This window comes from Chaetodon auriga, chromosome 6 (assembly GCF_051107435.1).
Source record: "Chaetodon auriga isolate fChaAug3 chromosome 6, fChaAug3.hap1, whole genome shotgun sequence".
Taxonomy (NCBI): domain Eukaryota; kingdom Metazoa; phylum Chordata; class Actinopteri; order Chaetodontiformes; family Chaetodontidae; genus Chaetodon; species Chaetodon auriga.
In genome coordinates this window covers 25,013,703-25,034,453 of record NC_135079.1, presented here as the reverse complement: position 1 = coordinate 25,034,453, position 20,751 = coordinate 25,013,703, and the positions used below count along the sequence as shown (strand labels likewise).

General features: G+C 42.4%; 1 protein-coding gene across 1 annotated transcript in view; it reads right to left on the bottom strand.

Annotated features, from left to right (window-relative positions):
- The window catches only part of tmtc2b (transmembrane O-mannosyltransferase targeting cadherins 2b), a 96,983-nt gene that overhangs the window by 40,668 nt on the left and 35,564 nt on the right, over nucleotides 1–20,751 (bottom strand). Inside the window, exon 2 of the mRNA XM_076733040.1 lies at nucleotides 12,604–13,180. Within this exon, the coding sequence (XP_076589155.1) occupies nucleotides 12,604–13,180 (577 nt within the window). The remainder of the gene's footprint in view (nucleotides 1–12,603; nucleotides 13,181–20,751) is intronic.

The window sequence follows — 20,751 nt, the reverse complement described above, 5'->3', positions numbered from 1 at the left end:
AAATAAACTGAGTGTTCCTGATTTCTGGTCTTTCGTTTCCCATATTTATTTGTACTGTGTGGGCCAACTAGACTGTGTGACCACTACTGCAAATTTGCTGTGACAAGATGCTGATTCAAGCTCTACCGAGGGGGGTGAAATGTGGGTTGGAGGGAAGTGCTTTATAGTCCACGCTGCTCATGGACCCTCAAGGACTTCAGTGATAAACGGAAAAGAATATACAGAAAGAAAAGAAATCAAAAAGTACTGCTCCTGAGGCATTTTGCCAGTTGCAAACTAGATTAGTCCTGTGCATGCATGGATGCCCAGTCATTACTATGCATTTAGGAGATCAGAGTCATTGTATTGCAGGATTTACAGAAGCAGTAAGCTCCTACAGAACATGCATGAAGCCAGAGCAGGGGTACAAAGCTAAGCAGATATACTCTCAGAGGGATGTCAGATGCTGGATGGAGAAAATTGCTCCAATGGCATTTTCTCTCTCAACCACTTTTTGAAAATAGCTCTTTGGTGTGTCACGTTACGGTTGACCACCACATCTCAGCGACAACATGCCATTTGTTGCTGTTTATACCAGCTAGTAACAAGCACGAGAGGAGCTCAGCAGACATAAAAAGATGACTTGTGGTGTGGGATGATGACGAACAGCAGAAACGAGCGTCAACCGTAAAGCAGTCAAAGTCAAGATTCCGTCTGAGCTTAGTCACCCAATGATAACATCCCAGGTTTTACCAGAGGACCCTTAAATGTTATTTCAGAGACAAATAAAAAACAATCTGAAGAAACAGGACTACAGTCACACGGCTATAACTGACATTTTTGGCAGTAAAAATGTATCAAATGACAACATGAAAACAATATGACTGACTGATGAGCATGTGTAATGGGTTGCTCAGAGTGACGAACCTTCAAAGAATTATCACCTGAATCCGCAACTCGCCTTTGGCTTATATATTGGAAAAGAGGGTGAATACTGAATATGAATGTCAGCATGCCTAGTTAAAAGGGGCATGCTTGTGTAAAATAGGACTGTCCTCTCTGTCCACTCAGTGAGTACAAGCACTCACTAAAACATGTCACTCGTCAATTTGCTCTAAGAATAAAATAAAATAGAACATAACAGTGAACGAAAACAAGTTTGAGGTTCTACGAGTCATAATAACACTTTATCAGCAGTTCAGACAGAGAAGACTGAACAGAGAATACACACATACAGGCGGTGCTGGTCTTTTCCAAAGCCCAATTAAAAACATGGAGCTTTCACAGAATATCCTCCAGCGACACTGTCTCCTCGAAATTATGTTTAAATTCAACTTATTTGCATTCATAATTACATTGTGCTGACAAACGGAACCGCTGTATGGATTATGTTCAGAGCAAACATTTGTTCGAGTGAATGAAACACTGCGTTTCATGAACCGTGCTGTAATCACTGGGTGATGGTTGGGGGGGATGGTGGGTCTACAAAGCACAGGACTGTGAGACCAGAATCCAGGGATCCAGAAACACGTTCAGTATCAACATTAGCTTCCTCGGTATGTTCAGTGACAACATTTCCTCACTATGTTAATACAAAACGGAATTTGGCTGGCATTATGTTTCCTTCTAAACATATTTGCTGTTGTTAATTAGTTGTGTATCAATGTTATTTCTAGGAGACAGGGCTCCCTCTCGGTAGAATTAACTCAGAATAGTAAAAAGGCACTGCTTAGCTGATTTGCCAGGGATGGAGCCGTAGATCAGACTCATAAAATACACCCTTACTGTGAGGACCTTGGAAGTTTCAACAAAGACGGTCATTCAAAAATGGCCACAGAGACAGAAATATGGAGAGCACTTGAGAGGAAATGACAGAAATAAAGAACAGACAAAAAGAGAGAGCGAAAGAGGCCGAGAGATCAAACAGAAAACCGAGAAACCATTCACATCGTGGGAGTATGCTGGGCATACCAGGCATCCCACTGTAGGTCTCTGAGCCTGCACATGGCTCTATACAGGCCTGAACTCACACAAGGACGTTATAAGTCAATTTTACACAAACGCCCTGAGATTACCAACGAATCTGAGGATTAAGAGGAGAATTCCCAGATGTGCCGGCACAGAAATCCAACACCTGTATGTCTCCTTTTGGTGCAACACTCAATCCCTCTGTGACAGAACGGTGAGACGCAACACAAAAACTTTTCTACATCTAACCAATTACATTTGTTAAACTGAACAACAAGGGTTTTCAAAGCCAATCTGTGCATAAGTAGAAATAATATAACACAGGATTTAATGAATGTGAGGCTCTGTACAACAGAAACGTCTGTTTACAGATCCTATGAGGAGGAGGATTCTTTCCACATTTTGCATCCATGTTTACGACCGGTGGATTGTCCGGTGTGGCTTCGCTTTACCGCTGCGATAATCATTCCAATGTGTCACAGAAGAGGAATTAGAATTGGACACGGGCCAGGGTCCATTTCGTACCCACGGTCGACTGAATGCTGAAGGACAAAAACTGCAACTCAGCAGCTAAACAAGAATGACTGGAAAACAGAAAGTACAGTAAGAGCAGGAATGACGGGGAAAACAGCTGAAGAGCAGCACTCACATCTCTCACGGCTGCACCAGCACACACAGCAAACTGCATGTTCTTATCATACAGCTTTCTGAAATTCAGTACACGACAAGACGGCTCCCTGGCTGCCCATTCATCACTTTGTTTTAATGCTCGCTGTGATATATGAAAGAGCATATAACCTGAGAGTGTAACAGCAGACCTGAAGTTAAACTGAGAAATGGGATAAATAAACAAGGGAAGCGAGCGGAAGAGAGTTTTAGAATAGTTTAGAACTGAATCCAGAGACAGACCAATCTGCTCTGAGATTTAGCATTCAAAGGCACAATATCTTCTTTGTGTTCATCTCTCAGAAAAAGCACATTGTTGAGCGGACACACACACACACACACACACACACACACACACACACACACACACACACACACACACACAGAGGCATTGATATGAGTCTTGTATCCTGACTATCTACTTTTGTTGAATTGATGACAACTCCAATTTCTGCAGAGATCCAATCCCAATCCTAATGTGACAACTGTGCAATGGCTCCACACCCTCCTCTTTGTAGTGCACATGTCCCTTGAAACATAATGGTGGCCATCTCATGGACAATACAGGGACTTTTTTTTTTTACATTTCACAACAGCAGAAATCAATCGACTCAAAACCCATGTTTTTTCTTGCAATTTCTTTCCTGTTGCAACACTCCAGTAGACAATGTGAACAGGTACTAAAAGGAGAAGAAGAGACAGAAAACCAAACGAGGGAGGAAAATGAAAATATACACGAGGATAATCAAATGAATAATTCATGTTGGAGTTACATGAAATCAGCGTGGCAAGCCAGGTATATATTTACATACAGTACTCACATAAAGGGGCTACACATGCAAATTAGCTTGAAGCTATAGAAGCCATAATAATAATTTAACTAATGGTGTTGCAGGTGTCACACATGCTCATAGAGGAACCCGTGTTTAATAAATGCCTGTAACATCAGCTTCGTACATGGGTCCATCCCCTGTGTGTGTCTGTAAGAAAGAGCATCAGTGGCTGGTGGTTTGTGGGGGGTGACAGGCCGTCTGACAGAAGCACGGCACACTCAAAATGTCTCCAGCAGACTCTCTTTCTCTCCCTTTCTGTCCCCTGGCTGCCCCATCCATTAATGTCTCTCTGCATCCTCTCGAACACATATTCGCTCCGTCTCCGTCGCACATGCTCTGCTTCTCTTCAGCACTCTTCCTCTGTGCTGGAAGCGCCTACAGGGATGATAGGACCTGCTGGAAAACGCAGCAGCCCATTGTAGTAGCATGTATCAGGGGGATTTCTGCTCGCTCTCAACCTATTCAGGTAATAGACTGGACCACTCTGCCTCGAGGAGCAGTTGTGAATATTACAGGATGTGATGCTGATGCAGCGGTGAATTTGTTTCCCTTTCCGGTGTTTGTTGACAGTGGCCATTTGCCCGTTCCACATCTGAGTGATTTAATTTCTCTTCTCCATCTGTAAGATTTTGACTGCAGTTTACAGTCCAGTGGATATCTGGTTGTGTGCTTGTTTTGATTAGGATTCCTAAATGCTGTATTAACTGTACTAAGCATGCAAACAACTAACATGAGAAAATTCCCAAGAGGGCTGTAACCCCGTCATAAGGCATTGAGCCGTTTCCCTTTCTATGCTCATCTTGTTGTTGAGCTTTAAATAACAGTAACTCACAAAATGTCAAAAAGCTAATGGAGTTTGTTGACAACTGTGATCGTGCACTGTGTGTAAACGCATGTATATAATCAGACAGTATGTTTTGGATGAAATACTCCATTGAGTTTAATTAGAGCAACAAAACTACATCATTCACAGAGGAAAAAGAAGTGGATTCATCTGAAACTACAGACATGTCAACATGAGGCCTCACAAAGGCTTTTGCTACACTGTTTTTTTTGTCTGGTACAGTAGCTGGAAGTCTCAAGTGATGCAGTTCTGGCTGACTGGTTTTACATGCCAGTTTATTTGCTGAGACCATAAAAAGGAGCCATAAATAGGAACTATGGCCAGCAAGTGAAACAAAGACCTAAACTATATTTCACTTGTGTTGAAGTTCTAAACTATAATTTGCAAAACTTTCAATGTAAAATATCAATTGACCTTAGAGTGGGTTGGAAGAGTCTGTCCAATTTTGGTTCAGGAGACTCCAAGAAGCAAAAGATGTGAGAAAAAAAAAACAAAAAAAACACTGAAAGCATGTCACCGTTAAATAAATAAGGTACATTTCTTTCCTGTGAGTCTGTTATTTGCTGCAATAATTCTGGGTGAATCAATTATCTCTCGTGAGAGCTTAATGATTTTGGGAAAACACACAAACAAGCAAATCTATACATGTCTCCATTAAGACAAGCGGTGCATGCATGCAACAATGCTGTGGGACACTGGAGCTGTGGGACATTCCTTTCCACAACTGAGGTCTTACATAACATGCCACTATCGATTCACTGACATACTGGCTATAAAAAGAATGGGGCATGCAATAATTTTCAGCGAGAAGCGAAACAAGGGACAATGTGGAATCTTTAAGCCTCGTGCTATATTTCACAATTGTTTTTCAGAGCAACTCAAGGCTTTATTTTAGTGGGATTTATTCTTTCCATTTCCATCTCCTCACAGCCGGCAAAGCCCGGGTCACCTCGCTGCCTGTCCTTGGCACCCTGCCTGTCAGGTTCACTTATGCCTGATGGACGGTAGGCTCATGCAAACCCAGCTCAAGTCACTCTCTATCACTGTGGTTGCACTTGCCTCATTTTACCCCAAAGCGAAGACATTCAGACCTGCGCAGTAATCTGTGTTTGGAATGTCTTCCCTACTCCCCTGCTCCTCGACGTGCAATCGCACAGAAAAATAGAATCTTTCATACAGGTTTTCAAACCAAATTAAAAGAATAGTTTGACAGGTTGGGAAATATGCATATAAAGCGGACTAATCAACAAATTCTAACTTGTTTGTTTAATTCAGAGAAGAAAAAGTGACACCTTGTGGTTTGAGTGTTACGTGCGGGATAATTTCTTTGTCTTGCACAGTATCTTCCCGGAGTCTCAGTCAATTGCCCAGCAAGCTCCAGACTAGCTATTTCCCTCTGTTTCTACTTTTTGTGCTAAGCTAACCTCTGTGGCTGTTAGGCTTAGCTTAATATTGAGCTACTGTACGGGTATGAGAGTGGTGTCAATCTTCTCATCTAACTCCCGGCAAGAAAGCCAACAAGCTCATTTCCCAAAATGTCGAACTATGTTGAACCTTCATATGTTACCTTTTGTTTTTCTATAAATGTGCATCCATTATGCATGCCTCCGACTACACATCTCCATATCCAGACCAGAAGCGGTGGTGTGCATCCCCGTATGAGAAGCAGGTGGGCGAGGGCAGGGGGCACTAGCTGAGCCCACTAGGCCCAATCCATCACACAGTGACAGAAGCCATTAGAGCATGGAGGAGCATCTGTGGAGCCCCAGGTAAGAATGTATTGGCTGGGCTGTGTTTCCTTTTACCTCTTCTAATACACAGTGAGGGTATGTATGGATGTCATATTTTGTATGCAGGGTCTATAGTTCACACACACACACACACACACACACACACACACACACACACACACACGCACTGCAGACATGCATGTGTTCGGAGGGACCTCCCACTTCACATCTGCCCTCCCTGTTCTCCTCCATATCTGACATCACAGAGGTCGGGCCTCCCCGGCGTCACCAGCTCCATGACTCCTGAGCTCTCAGCGCAGGTAAACTCTGTCAACTCTGTCACCCTCCAGACACATAACACACACACACGCCGTAACCAGTGACCTTGCGCTAATAACCAAAGTGTGAACAGAAAATGGGAGGTGTGAAAAGATAAAGCATGTAAGCTTGACATCCGCTAAAGGCCAGCTGGGTCTCGTTCCAGATATGGAAACCATTTTCCAGTGGCTGCGTCACTGGATGTTGGACGTGAACAAAAGCAGAGGAAAATCTCAAGTTTCTCTGAAGATATATTTGAGCCCTTGAGTCCTGATGGATGTACAGCATTGACATGACATCACCAAGACAATTCCTCTTTGTGTTTTCAAAGGGATATTCTTCTCATGGTCATGTCAGGAGCGTCAGCCTTCAGGCACTTTGGCTCATACCTGTATGTTAACGGTATCATCTCTCCAGTGAGAAAAGAACTCACTAACACTTTCTCTTTGTGGTTAAATATGTAGACTGTACTGTAGCATGCTGTGGCTAAGGAGGTAGCGCGGTCGTCCAATTAGAAGGTCCGTGGTTCGATCCCTGGCCTCAGCAGTCTTCATGTCAAACTATCCTTGAGCAAGATACTGAATGCGTGTGAATGGATAAAGCTCATATTGTTGAGCAGGTGGCCTAGCTACCATTGTATGACTGTGTGTGTGAATGGATGAATGCAGATTTGTGTTGTAAAAGTGCTTTGAGTGGTCGTTGGACTAGAAAAGCACCTTATAAATACAGTCCATTGACCATTTACAAAAGAGCAATGGACCCTCATGATTAAACAAAGCAACCCCTCAAAGGAAAGGAGTAAAACTGTACTGAATATGTTTTCAGTGAATTACAGGTCTTCTTCTTCCCATCACTGGAGCTTGCATTCAGGCCAAATTCACTTCTTCAATTGTCCAAACATTTATCTTATTGGTCAAGTAACAAAGAAAGAACGCTGAGTCCTCAGGACAGAGATTTTTTTGCATTATGCTATGGAATAAATGCTGTGAGATCACATTAAAAAGAATTCTTTCCTCAACCAATTTAGGAGCTCCAATTGTGTTTCACTATCTCTTATTGAAAATGAGCCTATTAACTAATGCTGTGCAGGAAACAGTCTCGTAAAAAGCACGTTTTTCCACATAAACTGTGGTTACACCACACACTCACTCCATTGCCAACTATGTTACATTTGAATGCTATAAACTCATTGCCTGGGAGTAGCTCAATACATAAGAACACATGGCCATAAATGCTTTAATCAGGCACAAAGGCAACTGGGGAATATCACCACCTTAAAGGTCAGCTTGAATAAACAATTTAATGACAGGTTTTTTCCACTTTTGAAGACAAGTCTTGGAAAGAACTAATTAGAACACACTGTAAGCTGTACACTCACACTGGCACCACTTATCAACACTGTGAAGTGCTGGTGGGTTCAACACTAAACATAAACACTAATGAGTGGAGGGAGGAAAAGGAAGCGGGGTAATGCTTGTTTAAAGGTATATATGACGTTATGGATCCTAAAAAGTTAAATTGCAACTTTATTGAAGCATTTTCATGAAGAAAGCGTTGTTTTGTATGTATGTATCTTAAAAGAAATGCTGATGGTGACTTTTACTCATCTACACAGCGATGTGTTTTTCCTAGAAAGGTCACTCTGGCATGCAAAGGTTGCGCCAGATCTCTTAATAAAAGCTTTCCTCACAGTTTGGATGACAGGGGATGCCAAGAGCTCTGACTCCAGCGTCACCGTTAACCCAACATGTGCTTATTCAATTACTGTCGGGGCAGTATTGTTTCCCTCTCACCATCTCTGTTTCCTCTTTGATTCTTTCAGCCACTGCTAACATGAGCCCAGACAGAAGCAGCTCTAAACTGGTATCAGCTTTCTCCGCTGAATGGACTGTATAATGTGGCTAATGTTTAATGTTCACAGAATCTATTGGAGAATATAAAGTTGCCATGTGCTTGTCTAATCGCTTTAAGGATTTTGTATTGCCCAGGGACAATTTAATTTGATGAATGGAAGAAATGGATCCATGTAATCTCTGAAGCTGACATTACACAGACAAAAGCCTGCAAGAAGGAGCACGTGTACGGTACACAAACGAGTTACAGTCTATTCAAATTGACAATTCATTCTGACCTAATTTAAACACAGCACGCTTTAATGTAAGATGCTACAATCCTTAAAGAAAAGCTATTATTTTCTCGGTTTATTTTTACATATGGTTAATTGTAGTGCATGTTTTTCCTGTTCCAAGATCTGTTATGCTACATATAAATCAAGATAATATCCATGCATTACCTCTTCCCTCTGATTTGCAAGCAGAGTCTACAGTTAAAGTCTTGATGAAATGAGTTATGAACCTATACAGATTTACAGTGAAGCTCTCAGCCTCGACTGTCTTCAACCTTCAAACCACACACACAAGCTGGAAGGACACAATGGGAGATTTGCAGCAGATATAAAACTGTAATGTAATTGACTTGGCGCTACAATCAGATAAGCAGCACCATTTCCAACGTTAAAAGTCAAAAGACTACAGCTGAGTGGAGAGCTCGGTGATAAAACGCAGCGCCAGTCCATCTGACTGAAGGATATGTTTTATGTACTCAAACCAGAAAAACATGAAAAAGCTCCTTTTTCATGCTTTTATGTGCCGTTTCCCCCTTTGCACCCAACATGGTTACAATGCTGCTTTCTCATTCATACATTTAAGTTCTGGGAGTTAGCGGCCAAGTTTTCAGCACCTGATAGATCTCGGGCCCTAACTTGAGGGAGGAAACTGTATTTATCTTCACTGAGATCATTTTCAGCTCTGTACACAGCTAATGTTCGTGCAGGCATTTGGAGACTTGACTTGCCCTGAGGAATAACTCCCTTTGCTCATCATCAGTCAAAGTGGCTGCCTCTCTCCACACAGACAGAGACGAATGCACACGCTGCTCTGGTGGAAACTGCTTAACATGAGGATAACAGATCAGGTCGCAATACTACTCATACATGTGAATGTACGATCACAGAGCAGTGTTAGATTACAGGCAGACAAGTCTTATATGAAAGAAACCTCCCAAGTTAATGTGATTGAAGCGATGATGACAGCTCTCTGTCTGTGCTTCCTTTTATGTTGTCTGTGGTGCGACTAAATGACACGCTACGATAATGACAACTGTCAGCTCAAAGTTGCATGTTAGGGAAAGAAAGCCATATATGGCAGTCTAACCTCCAGAAAAATATGCTGCTTTACAGTTGTCTCTCAACAGAATGAAAAACGGTTAGTTGTTTTGCAGTGTTTTCCCAGAGTGCCTGACAACCCACACAGTACCTTATTTGCCTCCCCAACGCAAAGCAACCCACTGTGAGAGAGCTACACCCTCACTTTTCCTCTTTGCTGCAAAAAGGAATTGATCTTTTTCGATTCTATCTTATGTCTTAGTTTGTTAAATTTGTCATTTCCCAACTTGTTGGACATGATGCTGACTATTTGTGTCTGTGTGATTTAAGTATGCAATATAGAGACAGCCGGGATGGTTGCAGTGTGCAATGATGAAAATAAGTATTCAACTTTTCGTAAATATTATTTTTGCTAATTCTTCAACATTAACAATTAGATTATCAATACTATCTATATCTCACAAATGGCTTTGAAGTAATGAAATTATTTTGTAGCTGTAACTGTTCAAGGAAACCTTGCTGCTTTCACTAGAAATGTCTTAACATCACAAAAGTCTCAGGATAGAAGCAAAAGTATGATTTTGGGTTGTATAACTACAATTAACTTGTTGTCAAAAAATAACACATAAAATAAAATAAGAAACCTTGACATTCTTGCAAAACAGGTTCAATCAGTGTATACAAAAATTTACAAAAAAACTAATTCTACACTTTCCAGTGCTAACAGACTGATTCATGCTTTAGTCTGTACTATTTTTTGGGCTATTGCAAGGCTCTTTTAGCTGGATTATCCAAGAAATTGAAAAGACTTCAGCATGTGCACAAGTAAAAGAGATTAGATCACATGCATTCTGGCAGCTTTACACTCGCTCCTTGTCTCTTTTACAATCGATTTTAAAATGTACTACTAATTTACAGGCCTCTGAATGGTTTAGCACATCAACTCTGCTGTCAATATCTCTAAACTCCATCTTAGGTCATTGAAGACTGCAGCATTAAATGTTACAACAGTTAAGACAAAGAAGTACTGAGAGGCAGCCTTTATTTATCTGAGCACAACGGTGGAACTGCTTGCCCATAAACCTTCAACATTCAACTTGCAACTGTAAATTCCCTCAAGAAATGACAAGATTTATCTTTTGAATCTTCTTTTTATGCAGTTTATTGTTGCCTCACTTATTCTACTTAATTCAGCTTCAATGAATTCGAAATTGTTTGCAAACTTTTAACATTTTTTTATGCAGTTTTATGTAAAGCTCTTAGAGCTGCAACTAATGTATGAGAATCTATCTACTTGCTATTCTTATGATTGCCAATGAACAAAAATATATTTACTCAAAAACTTCAAAGCATTAGAGCAAAAACCCTTAGCTATATTACAATCACAGGAATTCAGAAGCTCCACTGGATGTGCCGTGCTGTAGCGGAACACATCTGCCCCTCAAGACGCATGCCAAGTTAGTTAACCATGATGGCACACCATGAAAGAAATCTGCAGGGCTTGCTCCATGCCAGAAGTGTAACTATCTGCCAGTCCATTTTTTTCCAAAGACAACCGGATCAGCAGGCTTTGTGGATTTTCAATCAAAAAGTTGAAAAACTGTCAGCTATGAGGCATCATCTCCTTTGGCCCTTCTGGCCCTGTTTCCTCTCTAGTCTAGCCATGCCTGACAAGCCATTAGAAGGCCTGTCTGCCTGCGGCAATGGATGGGCCATACTCCAGAGGACACAGGGAGTCAGATAAGGCTTAAATCATGAGAGGACAGCGTGGAGAAGACGGCAGCAGAGGCCCTCGCGCTCCTCTTCCACAGTACGCTGAGCAGTAAAAGGGAGAGGCTGGATTTGCTCCTCAATGAACCATTTTCTCACTTTGTTTCTGTCTTTTTTCCCCTCTCTTCTTGCTGACCTCTCTCCCTCCTCGCCACATAACATTTCTTTAAGTGCTGTTCTTTGCCTGGGTGTGCCGGAGAGCCACCCTCTCACTGGCTGCTCTGGAGCCCTTTTGTCACGTTTATCCACATGTCTTGTTGAATTTGTTATGATGGGTAGAGACTCATGGATGTCACATTGACTAGACAGCAAACAGTAAACACTTCTGACAGGAGCTGTTGGGGAAAAATGCTACTTAATGACTGAATGCTTCAAAAGCGACAGGAAAATAGAAAATGGCCATCGCTTTTTGTTACGTCAGCAATTTCTTTTGAAAAATGTATTCATTTTCTTCTCTTTCTCTCACTGTGTGCAACGTGGACACAGAAGCAAACTCACACCCACACATCAACACATTCACACACACACATGAAATAATAACACAAGTGAAACGAGGGACACTCAAGCTCACTCTTCATTATTATATTCCATAAAGACATCATCAATTTCAAAATAATTAATACTAACCAGTCGATTGGCTATTAATTGTCACACTGGGTTTGATTTTATCAACTTCTTATTGGCTAAACTGGTGTTTGGTAATTTAGCTTCTTCCGGGAGAAGAAAACAATTTATGTGACTGGTTAAGGTGGAGCAACATGAAGGAACAGATCTAGATTCAAACAGACAACATCTTGAATTATACGTCAGGACCTATAATGTGGAGCAGGCCAGATTATTGTGGATTTGCACATTAGAATGAGTTTATTCCTGAGGCTGAAAGTATAAAGGTTGTAAGAATTTGAATTTCAGCAACCAAACTCCCTCCTCCTGATTACTATAATGATTGTTCAGAACCATAATGATAGTCATCATTCTCATTACATTCATCTCAGATTACCCATCAATGGATGCATTCATAATGCATTCTGCACAGACACAGAAATAAAGGTTGTGTTTGCTTTCCTTTCCCAACATGTGTCTTTCCTTGCATTTGATGGAAAACACAACAATATGACTTGAATGACACAGCTGTGCATACACGGGCAAATGTTTTTCAAATCATATTGCGATGAAAAGCAAACAAAACACACATATAGCACACACACAGGCACACACACCATTATCAACTTTCCACTGCTGTTTGTCAGATTGTTGAGAATCAGAGAGCGGGTGCATGAAATCAGATACAAGTGAAAAAGTAGCACCACGGAGCGAGAACAAACTATTTACCTTGTAGAAGAGTATGATGACCTGTTGCAATTTGAGCCTGTGGAAAACGCAGACATCGTACAGCGCCGAAACAGCCAGGACGGTCACTCCGAGCTCCTTCCACAGCATGCTGCATGCAGCGCAGCCCAGGCTGCCCAGGAACCAGGCCATGAGTCGCCACGGCCCAGCGTAGCCCCGCAGCTTACAGTGACGTATGTAGCACAGCAAGGACAGCAAGAAAAACAGGGCAGCACCTTCATCGGCCCGGCCCACGACACCTGCCACTGCCTCAGTGTGGATGGGGTGAGAGGCAAAGAGCAGGCCAGCCAGCAGGCTCCACAGGCCCCCTCCAAGCAGCAGGCGAGCCAGGGAGGTAAACAGGCCTGTCACAGCCCCGTGGAGGGCCACATTAACCAGGTGGTAACCCCATGGCTCCAGCCCACCCACAGCGTGGTTGAGGCGGAAGGAGAGGGTGCAGAGGGGCCTGTAAGACTTATGGCTACCACTGTGCGTGAGTAAGGTGCCCCAGAAATCATCGTAGAAGATGTTTGTCCAGGGGGTCTCTGGAAGCAGGTCCTGATTAGTCTTGATTGCACGGCTGTAAAGAGAACAGGAAAAGATTAGAAGAGGATGACATACAGCATATACTGAAGATGGATGAATGGATCAAATTCAATATTTGATACAGTACTGAATGCTGACATTGTTGCGAATTCAATTAATGTCACACTGCTTCCCCGTCCGACCACTTTACCGCTCCACCTCATTCAATAAAAGCGGTATGTCTGAAAACAGTGTTTATGGTATACAGTATTTCTTCTGGCAGTGCACAGCGGATTCTCTGAGGAGGATGCACAGCTATTCTTTACCAGTGCGGACTAAGCAGAAAATATAGGTTGCTATGAAATGAAACTTTGCATTTGCTTACAGCTTAACTCTGAGAGTGTGGTCATGTGGCATTCACAAACAGAAAATCAGAGGGTGAGCTTCAGCCTCTGGGCAGCTTTGCCACCACAGCCACAGCTCTTATAGCTGTGGACTCGGGGATTAAGCAAGAGCACCACACCCTTAACCACAAACAAATACTGGCGCGCAGTAGGGGAACGCCATGTTGGCAAAATGCAGTTTTGGGAGAAGGCGACCTGTGGTGACCATCAACACAGCAGCTTAGAGTCTTTCATGCAGGGGATGAAGGAGCAGTGGTCCAAAAGAGAGATATGTCCATGTATAAGGATATTTCTAAACACCAAATGTGTACTTTCAGCCTGTACAGGCACGCATGGCCATTAAGTAAGGGGCAAGTTAAGCTTCGCCTCTGTCAGTGTTGAACCTGCATGACCTAACGATGCCATCAGCCACAAGCTGTGTGTATCGGTGGCTGAGGGAGGGAGGGAAAAAAAGAAGGCATGTTTCTCCCTTCAGAAGCGTTAAATAGTTTTTATATCTTTCCTGCCACGTTACAAGGTGACACAGCCTCTGCTGCTTTCACTGGGAGATGGGGGTGCTGATGATTTGAAGGCAACACAATGAGTCGAGAGCAAGAGGAGAGGGAAGGTGGATGACAATAGAACAGAGGAGCTGTAATTAAAGGCGTGATAGATGGGACATGACTCGTGATAACAAGCCAAGTGCACCAGGTTGTAATGTGTCCTCACGGCAGTCACAATTAACGCACTCAATTAGTTCAAAGAGAGATGGGTGGAGAAAAGGTGGGAGTGAGCGACTGACAGCACAAGACAAGAAGTGACTTCATCTGGGAAAAAAAAAACCACAAAGGTGGGATAAATGAATAAAACAAAAGAGCAGTTTGCTCAAAAGTTATGAACGGCTTCCTCAGCTATTCTGAAGCTCTTAAGCAAAACACTTTACCATGGCAACTCACACCTCTCTATACCAGAAAGCTCAAGGGGGGGGTTTGGTGTGGTGCTGTGGGGTTTGCAGCATGCATCAGATCACAAAAAGAACCAGCTCTCTCTGAGAAGGCTGAGCAGACACAGCTCATCTTATGATGGATCTAAGAGAAATACATATTACCTGGCCCCTGGATGTTGGAAGGGGCGTAGAAATAATCAGCTGGGATGTAATAGAAATGCCTTGGACGTCAGCCCACAGATGATTGGGTTTCTCTAGCTTCTCTGATGGACCGATGGGGGCTCCAGCCCTCCATCAGCGGGCTTGGGAGATGGTAGCCCAACTCTCCATTTCATGACTCAGATGTGCCAGTTTATTTCCTCTGGCCCATTTGTCAAGTAAGATCTTCATTCCACCACAAGATGTTCACATAAGACGCATTATGGTGCAATTACATCTCAAACCAATTTTGGAGGCAAGTGCGCTCTTTTTCCACTGCACTGTGCGGTGGAGCCAGTGATGCCAGATACATTATATATTACCTCAAAACCACACCAGATTTTTCTGGCAGCAAAGCACAAAAAGCCAGTGCCAGTCGCTCAAAAGCCCACCGTGTCTAACGCCAGGGCTCACCGAGTCACGGTGCAGGAGGTTCACCTCTCAGATCGTCTCCTGCTTTTATACCACAGAGGCGGGCGAGCACCTAACGTACTGGTGAACTTGCAGAGAATTGAGGAACAGAAGAAAAACAGGGGGGTGTAACCTCTTAACCCAATCTGCATCAACTACCCAAAGCAGATGAATGGGATACACACACAGCTGATTTAACACATTTGCATTATAGTCCAACTAGTCATGCTCAGTCTTCCCATGTATGGCAAATCATTAATCCTCAACAAGTCTTCATCATCATCAGACCCTCTTCAACTGCGAGGCCAGCTGGAGAGGTAGATTGAGTTTCTGCGGCCGGCCAGGCCCATTTATCAGTTGAGCTGACGGCTGGGAGGACCTCTCTGTGCACTGCGAACCTTTTCCAGCCGGGAGCACATTCCTCCCCCAACCGCGCGCCAACACGCCGACTCCCAGAGGAACGATGGGATCATGTGATCACTAACAAGAGAAGCCCCTGAAAAACTTTTCTCGCTCCCATTAGTCTGGAGCATCTACTCCTTGCTGCCAACCTCAATTCCTCCACGACTGATCTGGATCTCAGTCATGTACCTCTGTCTGTCAGAGTCTGTTTGTTACAATGTGGAATAAAACAGTGAACAAAGTCAGAAAGTGTCATCCTTGTTTGGATTTTTTATGTGAGCATAGTCTTTGATTATTTAGGTAAAGGCTCATTTACTTACTATGCAAATACAGCATGAAATATGCAAGAATGATAATGCTATTCTGTAAACTCTCTGTGCCTATGCATTGTACTATACACAATGCCACTAATTGGAGTAGCTGTGGTGAACCACGAGACCCTAGAAATGTTAACAGCATTTCCTCAGCTCAATATTTTTAGAAGAGTGTAACATGACTTCACCAAATCAAAGAAGTGTGAATCCCGCTCAACGGAGAAAACAAAGGCAGCACAGCTTCTGCTGCTCATATTAAAAGGCCTGACTAACTGCTGAGAGCTTCACAAAAAAGATGACTTTCGCTCCAACTGCTCTTCAGAAAGCACAGACTATGAAAGGACTATGAAAATTTTTATTACTTAAAAGTTATTCCTTATTCATGACCAAAGTATTTGTTTTTCATACACACCAAGACCGTTAGACAATAGCTTTTTTATTATTCAATTATGCAATTTAGTATTTGCATAAATGAGCCTCTAATGAAATTGCCGACCAAGTAATTATAAACCCAGATTAAAACAATTTCCTGTGTGGACATACACCAAGCCCTTTCTGCTGAGGGCAAAATCATTTCGATGAAAAAAAAAAGAAAAAAGTCCTGCTACCTCCTTTTCATCTTATCTGTGAAACAATCATGTGAGAGCTAACCTCTTTACCCCTGAAACAGTTTCACTTATAATGTGAAAGCGCCAGCAAGGTGGTGAAAAATATCCAGGTCCAGTGACTATAGGATCCACATACAGAGGCCATCTAAAATTGAAAATTGATTGGCTTTTCAGTGCAGAGTCTAAGCACTGGGCAGGCACAGGAGATGAGAATGGATATTACAAAGGAGATTGAAAACCAAGGACGTGTCATCAGGTTTTTCCTTTTACAACCACTCAATGAATTTGAGATGAAGCTGTGAGTGAAGTAGAGCAGTATGGCCAGAATCAAGCCTCGGGAAAATCCTCCAAAGCCTGAAGGAAAAGTACATAAAAATAAAAGGCAAACTATTCTCACAACAGAATGCTCATACTGGGCTTCTGTTTGCAAATTGCAAAGCTTTATGTCCCACTGAGAGAAATGTGAAGGACATTGAAGGACATGTCAACAATAAACAAATTACCATTCCCATGATCCTCTTTCAGTAATTATTGGATGAATTTGCCAAAAAACTTAAGCTAAGGTTAAAGTAACAGCATTTTTGGAAATATGCTCATTTACTTCCTTGCAAAGAGTGAGATGAGAAGATCAATACCACTGTCACGCCTGTCACTTCAATATGAAGCTGGCCGGCTTGCTGTTAGCCTAACTTAGCTTAGCTTGAAACAGGGAGAAGCAGCTAGCATCGTTCTGTCCCAGTATAACAAAACCTGCCTGCCAGCACCTCTAAAGCTAGCTAATTAACACATTATATCACATTTGTATTATGGGGGATGTGTGCCAAACTGTCTTGACCTGAAGCAGTCACTTCCTGAAGTCTCCACTTCTTACCTGGCAACCTCACGGTGAGGAAAAGACTTCAGGAAGTCACCACTCCCTGCCGAGAAAAAGTGCCTGTGTTTCCAGTCGATACGTTACGCTAAACCAGTGAGCTGCTGGCTCCAGCTTCATATTTACCACACATCAGAGTGGTATCGATCGTTTCATCTAGCTCTTGGCAAGCAAGTGAATGAGTGTATTTCTCAAAATGTCAAACTATTCCTGTTGTTTCAGGGTTATGTAGTGGCAGCTCAGTGTTTAGTTACATCTGAACGTTGCTACCAATGTGGTTAATGTTTGGGGAAAGGCTTCAGTCTGAAAGCTTCAATTTCACTGAAGTAGCAGTCTTTGTAGTTGAACCTGTTCGGCCAATATTTCCAGTGTGGTGCTACCAGCTGGTTGGTGCCTCCTCTACCTAATCCTTTTAAAACTCTAACAATCCGCCTGGAAAATGTATTTGCATTTCAAGACTGATTGAACAAACGCTCACCAGAGAACAAATGTTATTAAAAGAATAACAACACACTATTAAGACAAATTATTCCCAAAGATCCCCACAAGTATATTCACTGGTTTCTGAGGCTATTACACAAGAAGGACAGAAAACCAAAAAACATGAGAAAAAGAGGCAATATTCACACTGATTCCACTGCAGGTGACTTAAGTTCAGACTGGGCAGTGCTCAGTTTGGATACTGAAACACTGAAGAGAAAGTCAGCCCATCAGAATACGAGGCATATAAAGATTTCTATTTGTGACAGCATGTGAAAAGAAAATCAACTCTGGTGGGAGTTTGGGGTAAGTGATCGAAAGTCTGCCAACTATATGTCATCAGCCAGCTTCAATATCTGAAAGAGGCACAGTGGTATTTTTAGACTGCCCACAAAGACACCGGGGTAGCCCGCTCAGTGTTTCCGGCAGGCTCTTTTGTCTAATGTTTCTTCCCATGGGCACGCTAGCAGGTCATTAATGGCATACCTCCACTGCACTTATGGTACCTAATATAAAAAAAAGGATTTTCCTACGTCCATGAGAACATATTCAAATCCTTTTCATCACTAATATGTTGTTCAAATACGGAAACAAACCAAAACGAATGTCCATTTAATGCCTATTCAACAACATATTTCTGCTTTCTTTTCATGCAATGAAAGTTAAATAATGTCCTATTTTGTGCCTGTAGGCTGCTGTGATTAATGCATTCAGTGGCATCAGAAAAGCAATCCAACTCTCAAAACGCTCATTTGAATACATTAATTATTAATGCAGACAGTGATGGAGATGAAATGCTCAAAGATTGGGGGGAAATAATTTGCCAAATGAGAGAGAAAAAAAAGACTATCTGGAACATTGTTACAAATGGCTTCTTAAAGCAAGGGGATACGGATGAGACCCGCAAGGCACTCGGAACAGATGCCAAACAAGAAAAAATTTAATCAAGCATTACATTTTAAGACTAGCTCAGCCAGAGAGGAAAAAAAAAGCACCTGGGTCCCACTCACCATGGAGAAAAAGACCACATTTTGGCTGTTTTGGCTTATATTCAGAGCCCCCTATTGTCTCCATATCTTCAGGCTAAAATGTAGTTGTTAACTCCAAAATATTCCTGAATGCTTTGATATTTCAGCTCTAACGGGAGGACAGCGCAGTGATGAGGAAGGTTAGAGAGGACAGAGAAAGTGGTTGCAGGGCTGCTGGCTGAAGCCAACACACCACCACTGAGGGCCTCGTAAAATCCCTATTGTCAAGAATGAATGGCTGCTTTCTTCCATTTGACACATGTGATTAGTAAGCCTATAATAAAAGCCCTTGATAAAAGAAAACAAGGAGCTTCTTTTTTGTTTTTTTCCACACAAGACCAAATTTTTAGTACGACAGTTGTTTGTCATTTAGGCAGAAGAAATATCTCATGCTATTTCATCTGAATTCATGGAACTGAAGATACATTCTGAGTGCAAAAGACAACATTCGCTTTCATCTTTTTCCCTTCAAATTAACCAATATTGTATTAATTTGCAGTACCAGAAAAAATGTAATTGAATTTGTGCAGTGCTGTGTTGTTTTCACCATTCCTGAGAGCACATTAAGCAGAGAGTGTTGCACTATTATTCTCGGCTGTGGACACCTGATGCCTCCCTCCATCACTGTCTATACGATGGACAATCAGGATAAAGGTCAGGGACTGCAGTAATTAGCGGTGCGGTATGTGGGCTGAATGTACTCTGCACTCCTCATGAACAAATTTTCCCTTCAATATTTTCACACTCCATAGTTTGTGTCATTATATATGCTGACTTTTTCTGTGGAGATTAGCCACTTTCCCTCCACTTGCTTCCTCTACATCTATAACTCTGTACTGTAGGGTGCAGTGCAAAGCCAGTCCAAACAGACACATTTGCTCTTTGATTCTGAGCCACTGGCACCATAACTTTTAATTAAATCATTTTGTTTTAAGTTCATGTTTTAGATGAGGCTTCTTCAAGTTGCAACTTACACATTTGATCATGGAAAATAAAAGGCCTCTCAATAAAACAGATGGGAGAAAAAAAAAACAAAAACAGCATCCAAGTGTTGAGAGTATATTTTTTGTCATATTGCAAAGGTCCATGCATGTAAAATGCATAAAATGAGAGCTCTCAAAAGCTCACTAAAAAGGGTCATAACGTTTTTCACAGCGCGACATGCAACGCTGTGTCTAATTCAGCCTGAAGCTCTCCCTAACTAAGTGAAACAGGTCTTCCCTTCAGGGAGGGTGTTTGCATTGCGCCACTGGCACAATCATACACACTCACTCCATTTCATGGCACAGTAAACAAGCAAACACTGGGACACTGAGACACTGAGTTTGGAGCGGGGCAGGCTCATCCTGCACTGCAGTGTGCTTTAGCTTGGTGAATACCCGTGCCTGCTGTTTAGCATCCCTGATCAGCTCTTTGTGCTGTATGGGGTGGGCACAGTAGGGTATGACCTGAATGCTGATCCCCAGAGCTAACCAGCCAGCAAACCAACCAACCTGTGAGTCACACTTCTGTCCAGCCAACCAGGCTGACAAAGCAGGAATCCTGGCAGCCCTGCACTGAATCCTGTGGTGTTAAGTTGCCAGGGGCACATATGAGTCCTGCTCAATCGTCTGATGTCCAGCAGAGGCCTGAGAGCCACTGCCCTGTTTGATTAAGCTGTCTGGAAGTCTGTCTCCATTACTTTCTGACCAACTAGACATCAAAACAGTTCCAACCCTTTCATGATATTTTGTAGGCTAAAGAATCCAAAACTTCAGTTAATACAAATGAAAGCATCACATTTCACTACAGTAGAATTCAGTGACTGGGGATGATGCTGCTGCTCTTCATATTAAAGAAAAGAAAAGAAAAAATTAAAATCTCCATCAAACCAGGAGCATTCTAAACAAATCACCAAATGTCCAAGTCACATGTTCAGGCCAACTCGTGTGAGGTTTATAGTCGATTCCACGTGTAGGAGCCAATTACAGGAGCTGCCTGTGCAG